General features: G+C 35.4%; 3 protein-coding genes across 7 annotated transcripts; 2 read left to right on the top strand and 1 right to left on the bottom strand.

The window, feature by feature from the left end:
• Window positions 1-977: 977 nt before the first annotated feature.
• On the top strand, window positions 978-9,509 carry AnxB9 (Annexin B9). Of its 4 annotated transcripts, none has more exons than XM_076128791.1 (8): window positions 978-1,110; window positions 1,369-1,408; window positions 2,456-2,632; window positions 4,636-4,840; window positions 5,542-5,771; window positions 6,429-6,525; window positions 7,154-7,335; window positions 9,249-9,509. In XM_076128791.1, the coding sequence occupies exons 2-8, from the start codon at window positions 1,379-1,381 to the stop codon at window positions 9,297-9,299; spliced, it is 972 nt and encodes a 323-aa protein (XP_075984906.1). In that variant the 5' UTR covers window positions 978-1,110; window positions 1,369-1,378; the 3' UTR covers window positions 9,300-9,509. The 4 variants fall into 4 exon arrangements, with proteins under 4 accessions (XP_075984906.1, XP_075984905.1, XP_075984903.1 ...); XM_076128790.1 differs by having other exon boundaries at window positions 9,079-9,509; XM_076128788.1 differs by having other exon boundaries at window positions 8,719-9,509.
• On the bottom strand, window positions 9,419-12,941 carry spn-D (RAD51 DNA repair protein spindle D). 2 transcript variants are annotated; one of them, XM_076128793.1, is made up of 7 exons: window positions 12,758-12,941; window positions 12,530-12,660; window positions 12,201-12,307; window positions 11,756-11,922; window positions 11,356-11,484; window positions 10,963-11,163; window positions 9,419-9,554 (listed from the first exon to the last, which is right to left on the bottom strand). In XM_076128793.1, exons 1-7 carry the CDS (start codon window positions 12,797-12,799, stop codon window positions 9,522-9,524), a joined length of 810 nt encoding a protein of 269 aa, XP_075984908.1. In that variant the 5' UTR covers window positions 12,800-12,941; the 3' UTR covers window positions 9,419-9,521. The 2 variants fall into 2 exon arrangements, with proteins under 2 accessions (XP_075984908.1, XP_075984907.1); XM_076128792.1 differs by lacking the exon at window positions 9,419-9,554 and having other exon boundaries at window positions 10,242-11,163.
• A 142-nt stretch (window positions 12,942-13,083) lies between these two features.
• ix (mediator complex subunit intersex) lies at window positions 13,084-16,446 on the top strand. The gene is made up of 5 exons (XM_076128794.1): window positions 13,084-13,487; window positions 13,615-13,676; window positions 14,211-14,295; window positions 15,656-15,754; window positions 16,257-16,446. The coding sequence occupies exons 1-5, from the start codon at window positions 13,272-13,274 to the stop codon at window positions 16,371-16,373; spliced, it is 579 nt and encodes a 192-aa protein (XP_075984909.1). The 5' UTR covers window positions 13,084-13,271; the 3' UTR covers window positions 16,374-16,446.
• Window positions 16,447-16,555: the final 109 nt, after the last annotated feature.

Here is a 16,555-nt window from a genome sequence, read left to right as displayed (position 1 = left end):
AGCGCATTTAATTGAAAAGTTTTCATCTCAGACCAGCTTTTCGAAAGAGGTGTTAGTTTTGACTACACCTCACGCCGACTAATATCGTTAGGTAGGTTTAATCTCTTGATTACTAAAACCCAGTCAGATTCCCTAACCAGGTTATACTAATCAATATTAAGCTTACTGGCTAGTTTTTTCCATTAAGCTAAGGTTAAACATCGGGAGTAAACTGCGGTATTGCGGGCAGTAATCTGCGATTGCGACCGGCCGCGCCACGGCCCGCCTCGAGTCGGGCAAGTCGTCGAACGATGACATCATCGCTAGCGAATAGGTTACGTGGCATACTGCAGGGGTCACCACACCTCGGATGCTGCTCTACAGATCCGTCTCAAATCCGTTTGCAATTATGCATTTAAATCAAAAAGCATCTTAATGAATATATGTAGGTGAAGGGGGAACCTATTGGGTGAAAATGTTGACTAAGTGCACAAAATTTTTGTATTCAACTTTATATCGGCAATGGCTAACTAACGCACATGTAATATGCTACATACATAGCTATACGTAGGTAGGTACTTAATACTAATTTAAATGATTAAATTACTCATAATAATGAGTGTCTTAAGCTATGGTGTCGAGATAAACATATTCCAAATTGCAATCCAAACCAAAATCTTACTGTACCACTGTCTAGAGATTCACATGCTCGTTTATTTGCTATGTCTGCATAAGGCAAAATAAAATAGTTTTACTTATCGTAGAGTGACTAGGCATGTGACATAACAAAATCTAATCAGAGTTGATAAATTGCTACTTACAAATGATATCGAAAATAAATAAAAATAAAGCATTATCTATTTGATATACCTAATTCTCCGTATAAAAATAAGTAAGAAAACCCCTGTTAAACAGCACAAATTCACTAGGGCGAGGGGTGTATTCACGTATTACTCATCGAGATAAACCGGTCCAATCACAGTGGAACGAACAAAATGTTTATAAGCCCTGTCTGGTTGAAGCGAGAGGCCGACAAAAACGATTTCGACCTCACTCACCGCGTTTCATTCGACGAGTCGTGTGTATTTCGGAATTCGGTCCGTAGTGGTTTGGGTGTGTCGCAGATAAAAAGTACGTACTATTTTATTGTATTACCGTACTATTTGGCTTTAATAATACGCTAGGGAATAATTGAATAGTAGTTGAGTGTATGGGGACATTTATTTACAGAATTAATACAAGTTTAGCATAGGTCGATATTATGCCGGCGCGCGGTGCCGCGTCGGTATTTGTGAGTCGCTAAAAGCCGGTCTGCGTTAGTAGCAAATGGTTTTATTTTTAGCACATTGGTGAAAACATTTGTTTGTAATACAATTTTCTATTCTCCAGGAATCTCAAGATGAGTGGACAACAGTACTACCCCTACAAGGTAAGTTATCCACCTACAATGTTACTCTACCTACATACCTAACTATTATTCTATACATTTCTCACGGGATGATGTCATCTTTCGGCGAAGGTTATTTGGTGGTAGACAAGACAAGTGCAAAAACGGACGATATTTTATTATGTAGATTCTCGATAGCAAATTATATTGTGCTCTGCAGTCTACATGGAAATGATTAGTAAATAAATAAAACATGTTTAGTAACGCAGAGCTAATAACATAATATTAAATTTTCCTTTCTTTTCACCTTTGAAAATCTACCAATACTAAGTTTACGGGTTTTCTTTTAACTAAATTGCTATCCACCGGTGTTGAATAAAGAGGGTAGATGAATACATAGACGACGAATAGGTAAATCTGTCACTATTTTAAATAGGGACGCAGGCTACTTAGAAAATAAACATTTTCCTGAAAGTTTTCCGTTGACATTAGGACAAAAACGCCCTATTCATCCCATGGCTAAAGTAAACCATGCCAAGGTCTATTGGACCAACCCACTGCGGGGTGGGAAAACACCATAAACATTCTCTTGTCGATCTACCAATGACGTAATACTCATCCCATTAGTGTCTGCCTGGTGATAGCGATGATAAACAGACGCACAGGTTACGAATATTTTTTAAATTTTAAACGTATAGGTACCTAGTAAGTTCTAAAAATAAAGTAAATTAAATAATATTTTTATGTCCGGTTAGCAGATCTACATGTTGGGTAGGTATGTAGTAGGTACGTAACTTAAATATGTCAAAACAATAAATTGTTACCTAAACTTAACATAATATTATCAGGTTTTACATCAGGTTTGGCTAATAGGAGTTCCTAACTAGAACAGATACTAGGTATTTAAATGACCTAATGCCTGTCATTGGTATATTTACCCACATATTCTGTGAATAGGTACCAGATAGTTTCAATAACACTCAAAACAGGAAAATTTATTGTTATAAATATACCTACGTAGTTTGTTTATCCAAACTTCCTTTTTATTATACTTTTGTATGCTAAGAATATTCTCATTTTCCTGTTTAGTGCACCCCCACCGTGTACCCAGCAGAGCCCTTCGACCCTGCTGCGGATGCGGAAACCCTCAGGAAGGCTATGAAGGGCTTCGGCACTGACGAGAAAGCCATCATTGACGTTCTCTGCAGACGCGGTATTGTTCAGCGTCTGGAAATCGCCGAAACTTTCAAGACCAACTACGGAAAGGTGAGTTTGACTTTTTGAGTTAAGAAGAATTAAGAAATCAGCACTATGACCAAGCAGTTCAATAGTTCATGAAGATAATTAGGCGTTGGGTCCCGCCGCAGCTCTCATGTTGATGTTTTCTACTTTAGTTTACTTGTTTAAATAACAATAAGTTTATGTCGGAACTCAAAAGATTACCATAAACAATGAGCTACGTTCGTGTTTATTTACACTTTATTCCGATTTAGGTTTGACATAGAACCTGTTTGTCAGAACAAAGGTCGATTATAACTCAACTAACCGTGACAGAATGCAATAAACAGAGTCATTTAATTCGACGTTGAAATCCTTATTTGTTTATTAATAGTCTTATCTTTTGTGTGATAAAAAACATACCTTATTCTCGGAGCCTAGAAACAATAACAAGTAATAATCAGTAATATCCCACGTAGGTATGTCTGCTTATGTCATTGCCTAATTATCTTAATTACAACTGTTTTAACGTTCAAAACATAGGCCGATTTTTTGGAAGAGAACCTTGAATGAGTGGTAAATGGTTCAGTTCACGACTGGCCTTGTCCAATAAGTTCTTCCGCTGATTTAGTCATCGTTGATTCATGATCATGATGCTTCTGACTGCATTAGACGTCTGAGGCGTTTTTTCCTCTCAAAACTCGTGACTCAGAATCTTATAACATTGATTGCGACGACGATTAAATTCAATTTCATTGTTTTCAGTTCTCGCGTCATATGATTCCTTGGTTAGGTGTACTTTACTGAAGTATTCTGATATTAACTAGAGTTTTTAAAAGGCCGATAAACACTTTACAACATGAAAGTCAAGTGACACAGTGAAAACTTGCTTGCACTTATTATCTAATCTTGTTTACAGTACGTTCAACAACTATTTTAATCATTTTAGTTTAATTAGGTACCTCGCTACATGGTGCTCTTGATAAATGAAGTGTTGCCTACTTTATGCCATTTAGGTATCTTCTCTGTTATGATTAATATTAATGTGATCGCAAACTTAATAGGAAAATAACAAATAAGTGTAACATTATAATAAGCTACAGATTCAGGCAAGTGCTGATTAAAATACCCAATTAAAATGTTGGTTACAGGATAAATCAGAACCAGGAAAACTAATACAATCAACCTGCTCAAACAATAAATATATTGGCAACGAAGCAAGTAAAAATACTCGTTTGTCCTCCGAAAACTTCTCAGAAAATGACATTATTTAACCACCTACTTATAAAAACATGAACGTTTCTAATTACGCATGCGTCGTTGACACAAAGATCGCATTTTTATGTGTGGAATGCGTTCAGCGCATTACTGATTATGTTATTTGTACGTGCTTTATTTCAAACCAACCGAAGCGTCTGAGAGTTCACCAACAAAACAATGAAATTATTTAACAGGCATTACTCATTCATAAAACATTTGATAAATTCAATAGTTTCTAAAGCAATATGCGGCACATCGTTGTTTTCTGATAGCATAATACAAAAACGATTGGCGCAATATTTCGATATAGCACGCTTGCACGCCAATGGTATCGAATATAATCATTAGTAGGTACCGTGCTATTCTGAAACACTGCTGTACTGACTAACTATTCAGTATTATTGTAATTTCATCCAACCCCACTACTACGAGTAAAAATGTAGTCAATTCACTTTGCATTTTACGCAACGTTGAGTGAGTTTTGTTTTTACTTTCATATTAACACCGCACGTAAATTATTGTAGTTTAAATCGTATCAGTATTACCGCATAAATGTAAAACAAAACACTTGTATAAATAATATTCCTATTAAGTAACGAGGATAATATTTTTTCCTAACTAAGAATAGACAACCTTGGCTATGCCTTTATATCAATCAGGTTACGGTCAAAGTACTATGAGTCTTTAATGCTACGACTAGATACTGACGATTATAAATGACTACTTAATCAATTTTAGGATGTGACATTGAACTCATTCGATATGCAAACTCAATTCCGTCTTGTTAATAGGATTTGATCAGCGAGCTGAAGAGCGAGTTGGGCGGCAACTTGGAAAATGTGATCGTCGCATTGATGACCCCCCTCCCACACTTCTACGCTAAGGAGTTGCACGACGCCGTCGCGGGGCTGGGCACTGATGAGGAAGCCATCATCGAAATCCTCTGCACACTGTCCAACTACGGCATCCGCACTATCTCTGCCTTCTATGAACAACGTGAGTATTTATTTACTTGTAGGTGTAAAAACTTTATAGGGAAAGTATTGCTTTGCCTGTAGGTAATATAATATAACTCTTTACACATAATTTAATCTACTATAACCGCAATAGGGAAATAGTATCACAGGAAAAAGTTAAATTTCCCACATTGATAAACGTGAAATTCACTAAAAGCGAGCTTTAACAAATAAAGCTAGAACAATAAATTTTAACAGCACCTACAATTACACGCGCACTGTATGAAAATTACCTTCCTACTATGAAATCATCTAACTTAAATAAATCATAAACAAACAGTAGCGGGTATTCATTTGAATTTCAATTGCCTACATTGTATAAGGATTGGGCCATGGACACTCGCAAAGGATATTCCGCTGACGTCAATATTCGTGCCATTAGGCTTGCTGCCAACTGAACATTTATAATCATCGAGTAAAATGTCGTTCATTATATTAATTAACATTTTGATAAGCAATCAATCAAATCCAACTATTTATCGACTTTTATCAGAAGTACTAAAAAACATGTGTCGCTTGCACACTTACATGCATATTGTTGTATTTTATCTTCGCTGTTTTTTTACAATCAATCAAAATATTCACAACAGTTATCTTTTATGAATATGTCTAAAATTACTACAGCCTGGCATATGACTCGACTGCATGTATGATAGCTACAACAACATTTCCCCATTGCAGTGTACGGCAAGAGCTTGGAGTCAGACCTGAAGGGCGACACATCTGGTCACTTCAAGAGGTTGTGCGTGTCTCTGTGCATGGCCAACCGTGATGAGAACCAAGGTGTGGACGAAGGTGCCGCCAAGGCCGACGCCGAGGCACTGGCCAACGCTGGCGAGGGACAGTGGGGCACTGACGAGTCTGTCTTCAACTCCATCCTTATCACACGCTCTTACCAACAACTCAGACAGGTAAGGCTATAAATAAAACTTTACTTGGTAAAATGTTACAGTTTATAGGTACCCACTGCAGGTAATAAGTAGGTCATTGAAGTGACGAGGAAAATAATTGAAAGGTTACCAATTAATTCTCCCAACACGTAGCACATTATGGTTTAGCTGTTCAATGTTATCTGCCGACAGTTTTTGCGATGTTAATTGATTCCTTAATGCCTAATTGATTAACATTATCCATGCAAGTATGCAGCTACGGTTAGAAAGCTTAAGTTTATTCCGTGTGCGATAGGCGATCAGTTAAGCGGAAAACGGAAAAATCAATGACTGAAACCACAATGAATTTAAATACCTAAGTAAAGAAAAAAAATGCTAGGCAAACTAGCAGCTGCGTACCAGGAAGTGTGACATTATACACATAATATAGGAAAAATAACCAACATGGCAACAGTTGTCGCGATGACATAATCACCGTAATTATACAATCAAGAATTTGTTTTTAAATGCTAAGAAACATCTTCTTCAGTAGCCCCATCAGTGGTATAGTTACATATGCATTACTAATTGAACAACGCATTTGTGAGTCATAAACTAAGAATCAGTATCATTGAGACGGCAGACACATAAATTATTCGAGGCTCTGACGCACTTGTCTGATTGTCTGATGCGTTACAGATCTTCGCCGAGTTCGAGGCGATGACCGGCAAGGACATCGAGGAGTCCATCAAGAAGGAATTCTCTGGAAGCGTAGAGAAGGGCATGCTTGCTATTGGTAAGTAACAACATGATAGAAAATGTCCATTCAAGATTTATGGTGAAGATATTGTTATCGTTCAAATGAATTGTGTGACAAATGACGACTGTAAACAGACAATCATATTAGCTAAGTGACAATCTAATCTAGATTGTTGTACGTACCAAACGTTCGAATACATTTTAGCACTAACAAATAATGGAGCTAACTATTCGTCATCGTTAAACGATACAAGGTCACGCAATAGGAACTTAACGGCGTAACCTTGTGCAGTCGTTCAACTTTTTGTGAACAAACATAGGATAAACTAGAAGTACTTTGAACAATGTAATCAAATATCTGCAATCAGATAGGCATCATTTACAAATTAAGTACTGTAATAACACGCCCAAAACTGACTCAGAATTTGATCACTAAAGGAAGGTAAATTAGAACCACTTGATTTACCACGAACGTTTTTCATTTACCTACGGTATAGATACTTATTTCTGAATCATATGAGGTAAAGGACGTTCTAGAAACTCTAGGACAACAACAATAACGCGTCTATTTCAATATTTGTACTACATGAATAGAACAAACAAGCCCGTTGTTTGATACTTATATGATTTTACCTCTCCACGTTAATAATTCTCTATATTTCTAGTAAAATGCGTTAAGAGCAAAGTTGGCTTCTTCGCTGAGCGCCTGTACTACTCAATGAAGGGTCTCGGTACCAACGACAAGACCCTCATCAGAATCGTTGTCAGCCGTTCCGAAATCGATCTCGGAGACATTAAACAGGCTTTCCTTGACAAATATGGCAAACCTCTGGAGTCCTGGATCGCTGTGAGTAAACACTTTACATTATTTTTCATTTGGGAACCATTCATTCTGAGAATCACTTGAATGTCATTAGACATAAAGTTTGAGATTGTTCCTGAGTTCCTTGATATATTGCTCTGTCTATCCACTTTAATTGACATCAATTAAGTTTTTAGTGCACATTTTCTTAACGAACGACAAATCAGTCACAGCTTTTGTGTCCATTATTCTATTAAAGTGGATGAGATAAGATCTGTTGTGTCATTGTCAATAAATGTTTTGGTTTTATTCATTTTTGTTAACAGTAGGGGGTTTCGTTTAAATTTATTATATACTTATTATATTTTTATGTTCTAACATTATTTTATGTATGTTTTCGTATCGTGATAACAATTGGTATAAGCTATCATATTCGCAATCATAAAACAAACGCACCACCCACTGTAAACTTGTGTAATATTCATTCACTTAACCATAATTGTGTAGAGTTTCAAGTATTATCATTATACCTACACTAACAGCATGGAATATATTGTGCTAAATCAAAGTAAGAAACTGACCCATTACTTATGACTTATATAAAAACAACGACACGTCTATGCTTCAATTTAACCAACCTACATCTTCAACGCGCATGTGGGGTATCAATTATAAAGCCACTGGGTCAATTCCATGTTATTCAAATTTAAAATGTATTCAGATTAGTAACAAAAAAAATATCTTAACAAGTTTATACAGATCTATATACGTATTTAGTTTCAAGTGTGATGTTCACTTTTTAAGGTTTTGTTCAATTTGTGTTTACATGTGTATAAATGGTGTTTATTTTTGCTAACAAAGTGTTATAACGCCGATTTAAAAAGACTAAAAGTGTATTACATGTCCATATGAACGATAGAAGTTTAGAATAGTGGCCCATTTTGATTACAGGATGACACTTCCGGGGATTACAAGAAGGCTCTGTTGACCCTTGTTGAATAGATTGTGTGCTCACGAGGTGTCTCCATGATCTACGATCGCGATAACCACCTAGCTCGAATATTTTAAGTTTTATCTGTCAATTTGTTAGGTTACTAAGTGATCTGTTAGGGTATGGGCACACTGCCCACCTACTCGTTCTATACAACGAGACATTCCGAAACCGCAACACCGATAAATGACAGTAGGTACTTCTAGTGGACGGTCAGGTCGACAGTGTGCCATATCTGTAGGTCGTCCTTGGCGGGTGTAAATTTTTCATTTGAAAAGATCTGTATATTTTGCTTCCTATTAGGCTTACTCACGATCATGTATACTTTGCACTGTAGCTAACTGCTTCTCGTGTCGTGTGCGTGCATGAGGGTAGCGGTACAAACTACTCACGCTACCATTGACTTAGTTTTATAGTAGCTGTTACAATTTTTTCAGGAGGACTTAGGAGGCCCAATGGGTGATCTCCTCTCGACCATGTGTTACTAAAGCTGCTACAATTCTAACATTATAACTCTCAGTATTACGAGCGCCATACCTATATGTGTGACGACGTTGCAGTGTGAAGTTATATGCTAATCATATTTATTCGTGTGACAATATAATCGACCGAGTACAATCACACTAAATGTTGCATTTTATTAAAGACATTCATCAGTTAGTATAAGATTTATTTTCGTAAGATGCTTTTTGTGATATAGAATGCACTCAGTGTGAATACAAGCATAAGTAATGGGCCAGTTGTTCGACTTTACTAGGCATGTGCAAGCCGTAGATTTATTTCGGTGTTCTTTCCAGGATAACCTAACGGGTGACTTCGGAAATGTGCTAGTCACACTTTGTGCTTAATCCTGCAAATGAATTAATATTTTTTTATAAAGTTATTATTTTTTATACAAGTAACTATGTTAAGTTTGGCATGCTGTACGAACCGAGCTTGTTACAAAGTACAATGTAATAATTTGCAGGATGATACGAAAGGCGACTACAAACGAGTGTTACTCACTATAGTGTCGTAAGTGACGCATAATATGCTACGAGACGTTCGTACTGGATAACGTTCCATAATTATTGTGTACTACTGCCTTTACATTGTATAACTGTTGACATGTTGTAGAAATTAAAGCTTGATATTTTTGTGAAAAATGAGATATTTATTGGTGCTGTAGTTTTGTTTACAATATACACAATATTTACATTAATTATTAATTAAACTACTATGTATGTTATTTAATTTTATTTTACTCCACATCCCTTATTCCCTCTGTCGTTATCTGAAATGTACAACAAGTAATTAACAGTTGGCTCTACCAGTAACATCGAGAATTTCCGACACAAAAAAAAACTGAGGTGGTATAGACTAAATAAAAATACTGTCACATTTACCAGAAAGAGTGAGTGCATAATTAAAAATAAAGTAGCGTGCCTATCATAGTATCATCGATATAGTATTTTGGCGCAACTTCAATATTAGTAAGGCATTACTGGGAAAACCCTGTTTACGTTGGCCACGCTCCAATGAGCACGTCAATAGCAAGTCAATCTAATGATGCTTCATGATCTAGTCATGTTTGATGTCACTGCTGCTGTTGGTCCATACATAAAAATATTCTTAATGATTATCTATTAAATAATATTTGTGTTGAAAAAATATGCGACAATCGTCTTTTGAACTTTGTGCGAAATATCCGGTAAATCGAGAAAAAATATTAAAAATATTTTATTTAGACCAGTTTATATGAACTATCGTAGCTAGAAGTTATCAACACTAAAACAAAACAAACAACTAGAACAGTCTTTTTTTTTTCTATCAAAAAAAAGCCTCAGAAAAGTTACGTTTTTAGGGATGTTTTAAAATTTTAATGTTTTATTCAAATGCATCGTATTATCTGGGCCCATAACCTGATAAAATGTTAAAGTATTTAAGTATTTTATACTCGGTCAATAAATAAATACACGTCTAAATAATAATACGTATTTAATAGGCAACGGCCATATTGACATAAATTTATAGTGTTGCAATTACAAATAATTAATTTCAACACATCGAAATCGATGCTTATTTCTAAAAACGCCACAATGCTTTAATTGATTAAATACAGAATATTGATATTAATTCCTCGTCGTTTTTTTTAAACTTCGACAGGCAAATAATATACCCTAAAGTGTGATATTTTAATAGGATACTTAAATAATATAATAGGTAAATTTGTTTCAAATAACAAGTCTCGTATTTGAAACAAATTTAATAGGAAGGCAGATTAGCAACGATTTGTGCCAGTAAACATCAAAGAACAAGGCCATTGGTGTACAATATAATAGCTAAAATAAAATCGCTATAATATTTCTATTCTAACTGACAAGCATGTCGAGAATAGCGAGAACAATATTATTTACAAATTGGTTTGTTATTGTCCATAAAATGGCAATATATTTTCCGTTTTAGATTTTATTGCATCCAAAACAATCATAAAATTATCTGATAGTCATAGAAACCGGCACAACACATAATTATAATATTAGAGTGAAAGAAGTTATTTTATTGCTTAATTGATTTTGATGAGATTCGAAACATTGAAGGTTTATATCCTTGGAGGAGGACATAGGCTCCATTAAGGTAAACCTAGATCATGACTAAGAAAAGCACAGCCTCCTTTTGAAAAAATAATAAAAGCAATTTACTTGGAAGCTAGCAACAGCCGTAGGAGCGGTATTGCTCTTGAGCAGTAAGGCGAGGCGCTGCTCGTCGTGCTGCGCGGACAGCAGCAGGCGCACGTTACAGCGGTGAGCCCACGCGTCGCCCAGCGCGCCCACCACGCCGGCCGCGCCGCCCGCACCACCCGCCAGGCCCACGCGGGTACTCATCTCATTTGATAATACCACCTAGAAAGTATTCACCACAGTAATAAATCCAATAAACCACACTACTATACAACAATATGCAAATAGGTTTAATTCTACTGCCAATGGGGATGCAAGGCCCATTATAGTAAGAGTTATGGACAGAAAAGATTATATAAGCAACCTACAAGCCTGAACTTAAAAAATTTAAAAGTTTTAACCATGTCATCTTACAGCAATACGGTTTTGTACAGCAATCCTCTGGAGCTCTGCCATTTGTCTGAACAGTAGACCAGTTCTTTGTTTAGTTGATATTCCATCTTTGAAGGGAAAAGCTATGGAGTCTATAGCTATCAGTCTTATCTGAAATTTATTATAAACATCATAAAGCTTATTACTAAGGAATCTATATTAATGATGTAAAGATGGAGAGAGTTTGTTTTGGACAGGCTAGTCTGAGGTACTACTGGTTTGCATTAAAAAAATATTTTATTAAGTGTTGAATAGTGCATTTATTGAGGAAAGATATAGGCTATAAAACACACACAACAACAAATTGAAGTGAAGCTGAACTCTAGAGCCCACCCAAATTATGCTGTGGGTGACTACTAGTATAATTAAGTAAGACACTTACATTAGGATGATTTGCAATGAAACTAGGTAGTTGGTACATAAGTGCACAATAATTTTCAAGGCCAAAAGCATTAACATAATGTAACTTCTTCAGTGCATCATCTTCTGTTATTTCTAATGGCACATCTAATAATTTCTGACATCTTCTTATGCTTGCACTGAGAATTTCTGAAACCAAGAAGGTAGGTACCTATAATGAGAATATTTTTCCATCAGACTTCTACAATTATATCAGTTTTGATGGTCCCTTTAAAGTATGTGCACAGATAAGGTAAACAATGTTTAAGCTTCTTGAGAGTAAGAATATTCTTAGAATAGAAAACTCATTAGTGCTGGGTATGAAAATGTAGTTAGGTCAAGTTATTGTCTAGCATTTTTAGATAAGTCAAGTGTCATAGTTGTTATGTAGTTATATCTGGAGTTAAAAATACCAATTAAACTGTTACCTCTAAACCTAGATAAAGTGAAGTTAGTGTTGGTGTCTATGTACAAAGCCTCTGCATCAAGTCCGCCCAGTTGTTGAGGAATTTGAACTGAAGCACATAGTTGTAAACTGAAATAAGATTTATACACATAAAGTGACCGTTATGGACCACACTAAAGAAGTTATAGGTTCAGATAGATAAGGAGTATACCTATAGAACAGTACAACACAGATGTTCAAGTAAATATTAGATTGTTGTTGGTTATTGTAAGGGTAACCTTTATTTAAGCAGCAGTAATACCGTACCAGCAAAGAGAGACATCAGTAATGAGGAAATAGAATATTACAAACCATAGCTGCGTTTTCCCGGAACCAGGTAAGCCAAGTATTTCTGTAATACAGCCTAATTGAACACCATCGTTTCCTAACAGATTGTCAAGACTTTGGCTGAAAGTTGGTACTGAAGGTAAACTGGTTTCTCTCTGAAAATCATAAAAGATGTGAAAGTTATGAAAGTTTGTCAACAAACGCGGTTTTTTTTATTGTGGGAAAATACTTGATAAATATACGGGTACTTACTTGCCAGAGTTCAGTAGCATTATAAATCTTGAATTTAGTCATATTTTAACTGTAAGTTCAGAATTTTATACTTTTCATAGTTTTCATATTGTTTTGTTTCTTTTCAACTCTCCCTCCACAAACTTGCAATGTCATTAACGTCATTTTGACACTGGTGACAACAGACAAAACAATAAAATAAACATTGACAATATAAATTAGTTCCTAAACGAACAGACCTTTTTTATGTTGAATAAGAACGACAGGTAGTTATATAAAAGAGATTTAGTTTCAGTTTAATTAATGGGTTGTAAAGTGGCTTATTCGGGCTGTAAGTTAAGGGTATGGTAAGGGATGAATAATGCTTTACTACTGAAGGTACTGATACTATTTGGTGCTAGATTTTACTAAAGAAGTTGTTAGTCTATTGTTTGTGGCTGTCAATTTACTGTCATAGTGACATTCGTATTCTCACTACCGAGTCGATCCAAAACAAACCGAATTTTGTTAGATTTTCCCAAATTATAACTGCAAGATGAATCACAATCAAATGAATATGCATGTCCCAATGAATGCTGTTGGTGCTACGCCAAATGTAGGGATGCAAATGCCTGTACCGGGCACAATAATGCAACAACAATCGCCTCAGCAAATGCAACCCCAACCGATGCCACAGCAAACACAGCAAGATAAAATGGACAATATATCTAAAGTTAAGACGCTGATGGGTTCCCTTAGAGAGTCAATACCGGTAAGGAACATAAATAATAATTCAAACGTATAAGTGGTAAACGCTACATTCTTGAAAATGTTGGTTTCTTATCTCAACACATTTTTGATAACTGCACCTAACTGATCTTAATATTTATAATTTTCAGATGACACTAAAGTCAGCAGCACAGATACTACACCAGAATCATAATGTAGACTCAAATTCTCAGTAAGTATACCATTCTCGTGAACTGTTACGAGATGTACTCTTAGTAACCAAGTAGCATAATAATTCATACAAGTTAGGTAGCAATAATTGGGTTTTCCTACTAATCACATCATACTGAAATTAAATCATGTGAATTGAAATGTAATACAAACTTTTGTTACTGACTCAGTGCAAATTAGCAAATCTATGGATATGAAGATTGCTTACACTGTTGGAGTAAACATGATACTATTTGTTATGCACTATATTTATGACTTGTGATTGTTGTATTACTATTATTACAATGAAATGAATGAAAACATTGATTATGTCCTGCAGTACCACTAAGTATTATTGTAATCTATTTTGTACTGCATATTATATCATACGGTATGGGAATGAACAACACGCACATTTTACCTTAGAATGGCTGACGTTTTGGGACTGGTCATACTGGCTGCGGCTGCAGGCTCACTTATTTGTACTGTCTTAAAATGAGCATGCTTGTATTTATTAGCTAGAAACAGTTGCATTGTAAATAACTTAATGTTACAGAAAGGGCATTGACAATCCAGTACCCAGATTTGACAAGAATTTAGAAGAATTTTTCTCCATTTGTGATCAAATGGAACTGCACTTGGTAAGTTACCTATTATACTGATAACTCCTAAGTATAATGAGTCAATTGAAATTACAGTAATTTATAAAAAAATACACTAACATTAAGAACATGGTTTATGTAGGTAAGTTTATATAAAAATAATAAAATACATAAATTTGTTAGATGACTCAACATACTTAGGAGGTATCAATATATTGTTCAGTGGGTACATACAAATAGTAAGCTAACTTTGAATGTAGAATTTAGCATTTTGAATCCTATGTGTTAGTAGAGAAGTTTTGAAATTGTTTGTTTTAATTCTCAGTCCCAACTGAAATAATTATTTCTCAGTATAAATTATAGTGCTTTATATAAATAATAATTTTAGTTGAATAACTAATAATGTAAAATAGAGAAGCATGCAATGTCTAACATGCAATACATATTTGACATTGTCCATAGCAACAAAGTAGGCATTAAAACTTTGACTTGTTTTCGTGCTATGATATTAAGAAGCAGTAAAATATACATCTTATGATTTACACATAAGGTTCACTATCTAGAATGATCTTTAGTGAACTAGGAACACAGGGTTGATGTTACATTGTAAACATTGTTTATAATTTGAAGTAATTATCATGTATCTATGTGCTACAATTAACTTATTGACCTAGCAACCGTCTAATCACTATTATTTATTATCTTTACGTGACTTGCCGTCAGCACCGCATTAAATATATTGTATGTTTCAAATAGCCTTAGCTTCTAATGTGATGGATCATACGATTTATAAAATAAACAATATATGTACGTAACCGAGACGTAAATAGTTTATCAACGTTGAGATCTATAGATTATATTATGATTTCTTGTATGACCTGGGTCAACCTTAAATACCTAATGGAGCGAGTGTTTGCGATAAACAAGTTGCTTACCCATTAAATTGACTTAGTAAACAGCTTGGACGGGTGATGTGGTAAACAACTATCAGCGTTTTGTTCCTTGTCAACATGCAACATTATCTTCAGGAATACCTACAAATACACGGAGGAATCTTCCGACTAGTCATATGACATGACACTTGACCTGTGTTGACCCTAGCTCTATGGTTGACCTCTTGTCGTCCAAATATGTAAACAAAACACTGCAAAATTGTTAGGAAAATCCTTGGAGAACCCTTGCAGCTGTTTTAAAAGTAATAACCAACCTATATCTATTTGAATTTGAAAGTTTCAAAGAAAACAACAACAAAACCTGCCTTCTATTACTTAATAGTTAATCTGATCACATGATATCTTCCTATTGACGTATTAAACCAAACCAATGTTGATTACTCTTGAACGATCTGCTTACGTTTATCGTAATGTAATGATTGTTTACTAATGTTCCATGTGACCAGCGCACGGCAATAACGTGTATCCAGCAGGCGCAATCTGCCGCTCACTATCTGCCACTATCCGTGATGCCGTCAAGGCTTGACTCGGGACCCACCACACAAGTAAGATATACTAATATTATTTTGAACTAATTCATTTAGGTCTAACGGTGTAGGAAAACGTCGTGATAAAACCTTGCATGCCTTAAAGCTGTTTAACACATTTTTGGGCGTAGGTATGTCAAGTCCAAAACCTTCACTTGGTCATCATGACGGACTCAAGGCATTAAGCCCGGTTTACACCGCGAGCGGAACGGGTCCATTAATGACTTCGTTAAACTTGCCAATGCAAACTGCATGCATGGGAATTCTATTTTGGTGGAAATATGTATGTCTGTAAAGATAACATCTCCCTCTAGTTGAACGCAAAGCACAAATAGAACTGAAACGGTTCTTCGTGAATCACGTGAATACATATATTATGACATATATCTTACTAGTAGGAATCAAACCTACCCGAGCTTATAGTTCACCACTTTATGAAATGGAACACAAACCTTACCCATGTTTTTTAGCTTCATGTTTATTAGTACAGCAAGTTCTAACACTATCATTATTTTTCCAGGAAACCACACTAAGCTACCCACAATACTTGAACACAGTTCGGCTACAGATCTCATACGCTAAGGACATTCACGACACGCTCGTAGCCGCCGCACAGAACCTCTCGCCCGCTGAATAAGTGCTGTATATTAGCCAGTAAGATTTATATAATTAACTTAAGTATACTCCTAATAAAAGTTGTTTAGAAGAAAGTTTGGTGCTTAATTTACATAAACAGTAATGTTTTTGAAGTATGGGAAGTAGTTACAAATTCTTAGTAGTAGGTAGATAACATAAACTTTTTCATTAGTTTTTTATTTA

The sequence above is a fragment of the Anticarsia gemmatalis genome, chromosome 21 (genome assembly GCF_050436995.1).
Source record: "Anticarsia gemmatalis isolate Benzon Research Colony breed Stoneville strain chromosome 21, ilAntGemm2 primary, whole genome shotgun sequence".
Taxonomy (NCBI): Eukaryota; Metazoa; Arthropoda; class Insecta; order Lepidoptera; family Erebidae; genus Anticarsia; species Anticarsia gemmatalis.
This window is presented reverse-complemented; position numbering and strand designations above follow the sequence as displayed.

What these genes read in the sequence shown, in the direction of transcription:
- AnxB9 (XM_076128791.1), top strand. Translation starts at nt 1,379, where the DNA reads ATGAGTGGACAACAGTACTACCCCTACAAG. An exon ending in AACAGTACTACCCCTACAAG is followed by an intron (nt 1,409 to 2,455) that starts GTAAGTTATCCA and finishes TTTCCTGTTTAG; the next exon opens with TGCACCCCCACCGTGTACCC. An exon ending in TCAAGACCAACTACGGAAAG is followed by an intron (nt 2,633 to 4,635) that starts GTGAGTTTGACT and finishes TCTTGTTAATAG; the next exon opens with GATTTGATCAGCGAGCTGAA.
- spn-D (XM_076128792.1), bottom strand. Translation starts at nt 12,799, where the DNA reads ATGACTAAATTCAAGATTTATAATGCTACTGAACTCTGGCAA. An exon ending in ATGCTACTGAACTCTGGCAA is followed by an intron (nt 12,661 to 12,757) that starts GTAAGTACCCGT and finishes TATGATTTTCAG; the next exon opens with AGAGAAACCAGTTTACCTTC. An exon ending in CACTTTATCTAGGTTTAGAG is followed by an intron (nt 11,923 to 12,200) that starts GTAACAGTTTAA and finishes TCTTGGTTTCAG; the next exon opens with AAATTCTCAGTGCAAGCATA.
- ix (XM_076128794.1), top strand. Translation starts at nt 13,272, where the DNA reads ATGAATCACAATCAAATGAATATGCATGTCCCAATGAATGCTGTTGGT. An exon ending in CCCTTAGAGAGTCAATACCG is followed by an intron (nt 13,488 to 13,614) that starts GTAAGGAACATA and finishes TATAATTTTCAG; the next exon opens with ATGACACTAAAGTCAGCAGC. An exon ending in ACTCGGGACCCACCACACAA is followed by an intron (nt 15,755 to 16,256) that starts GTAAGATATACT and finishes TTATTTTTCCAG; the next exon opens with GAAACCACACTAAGCTACCC.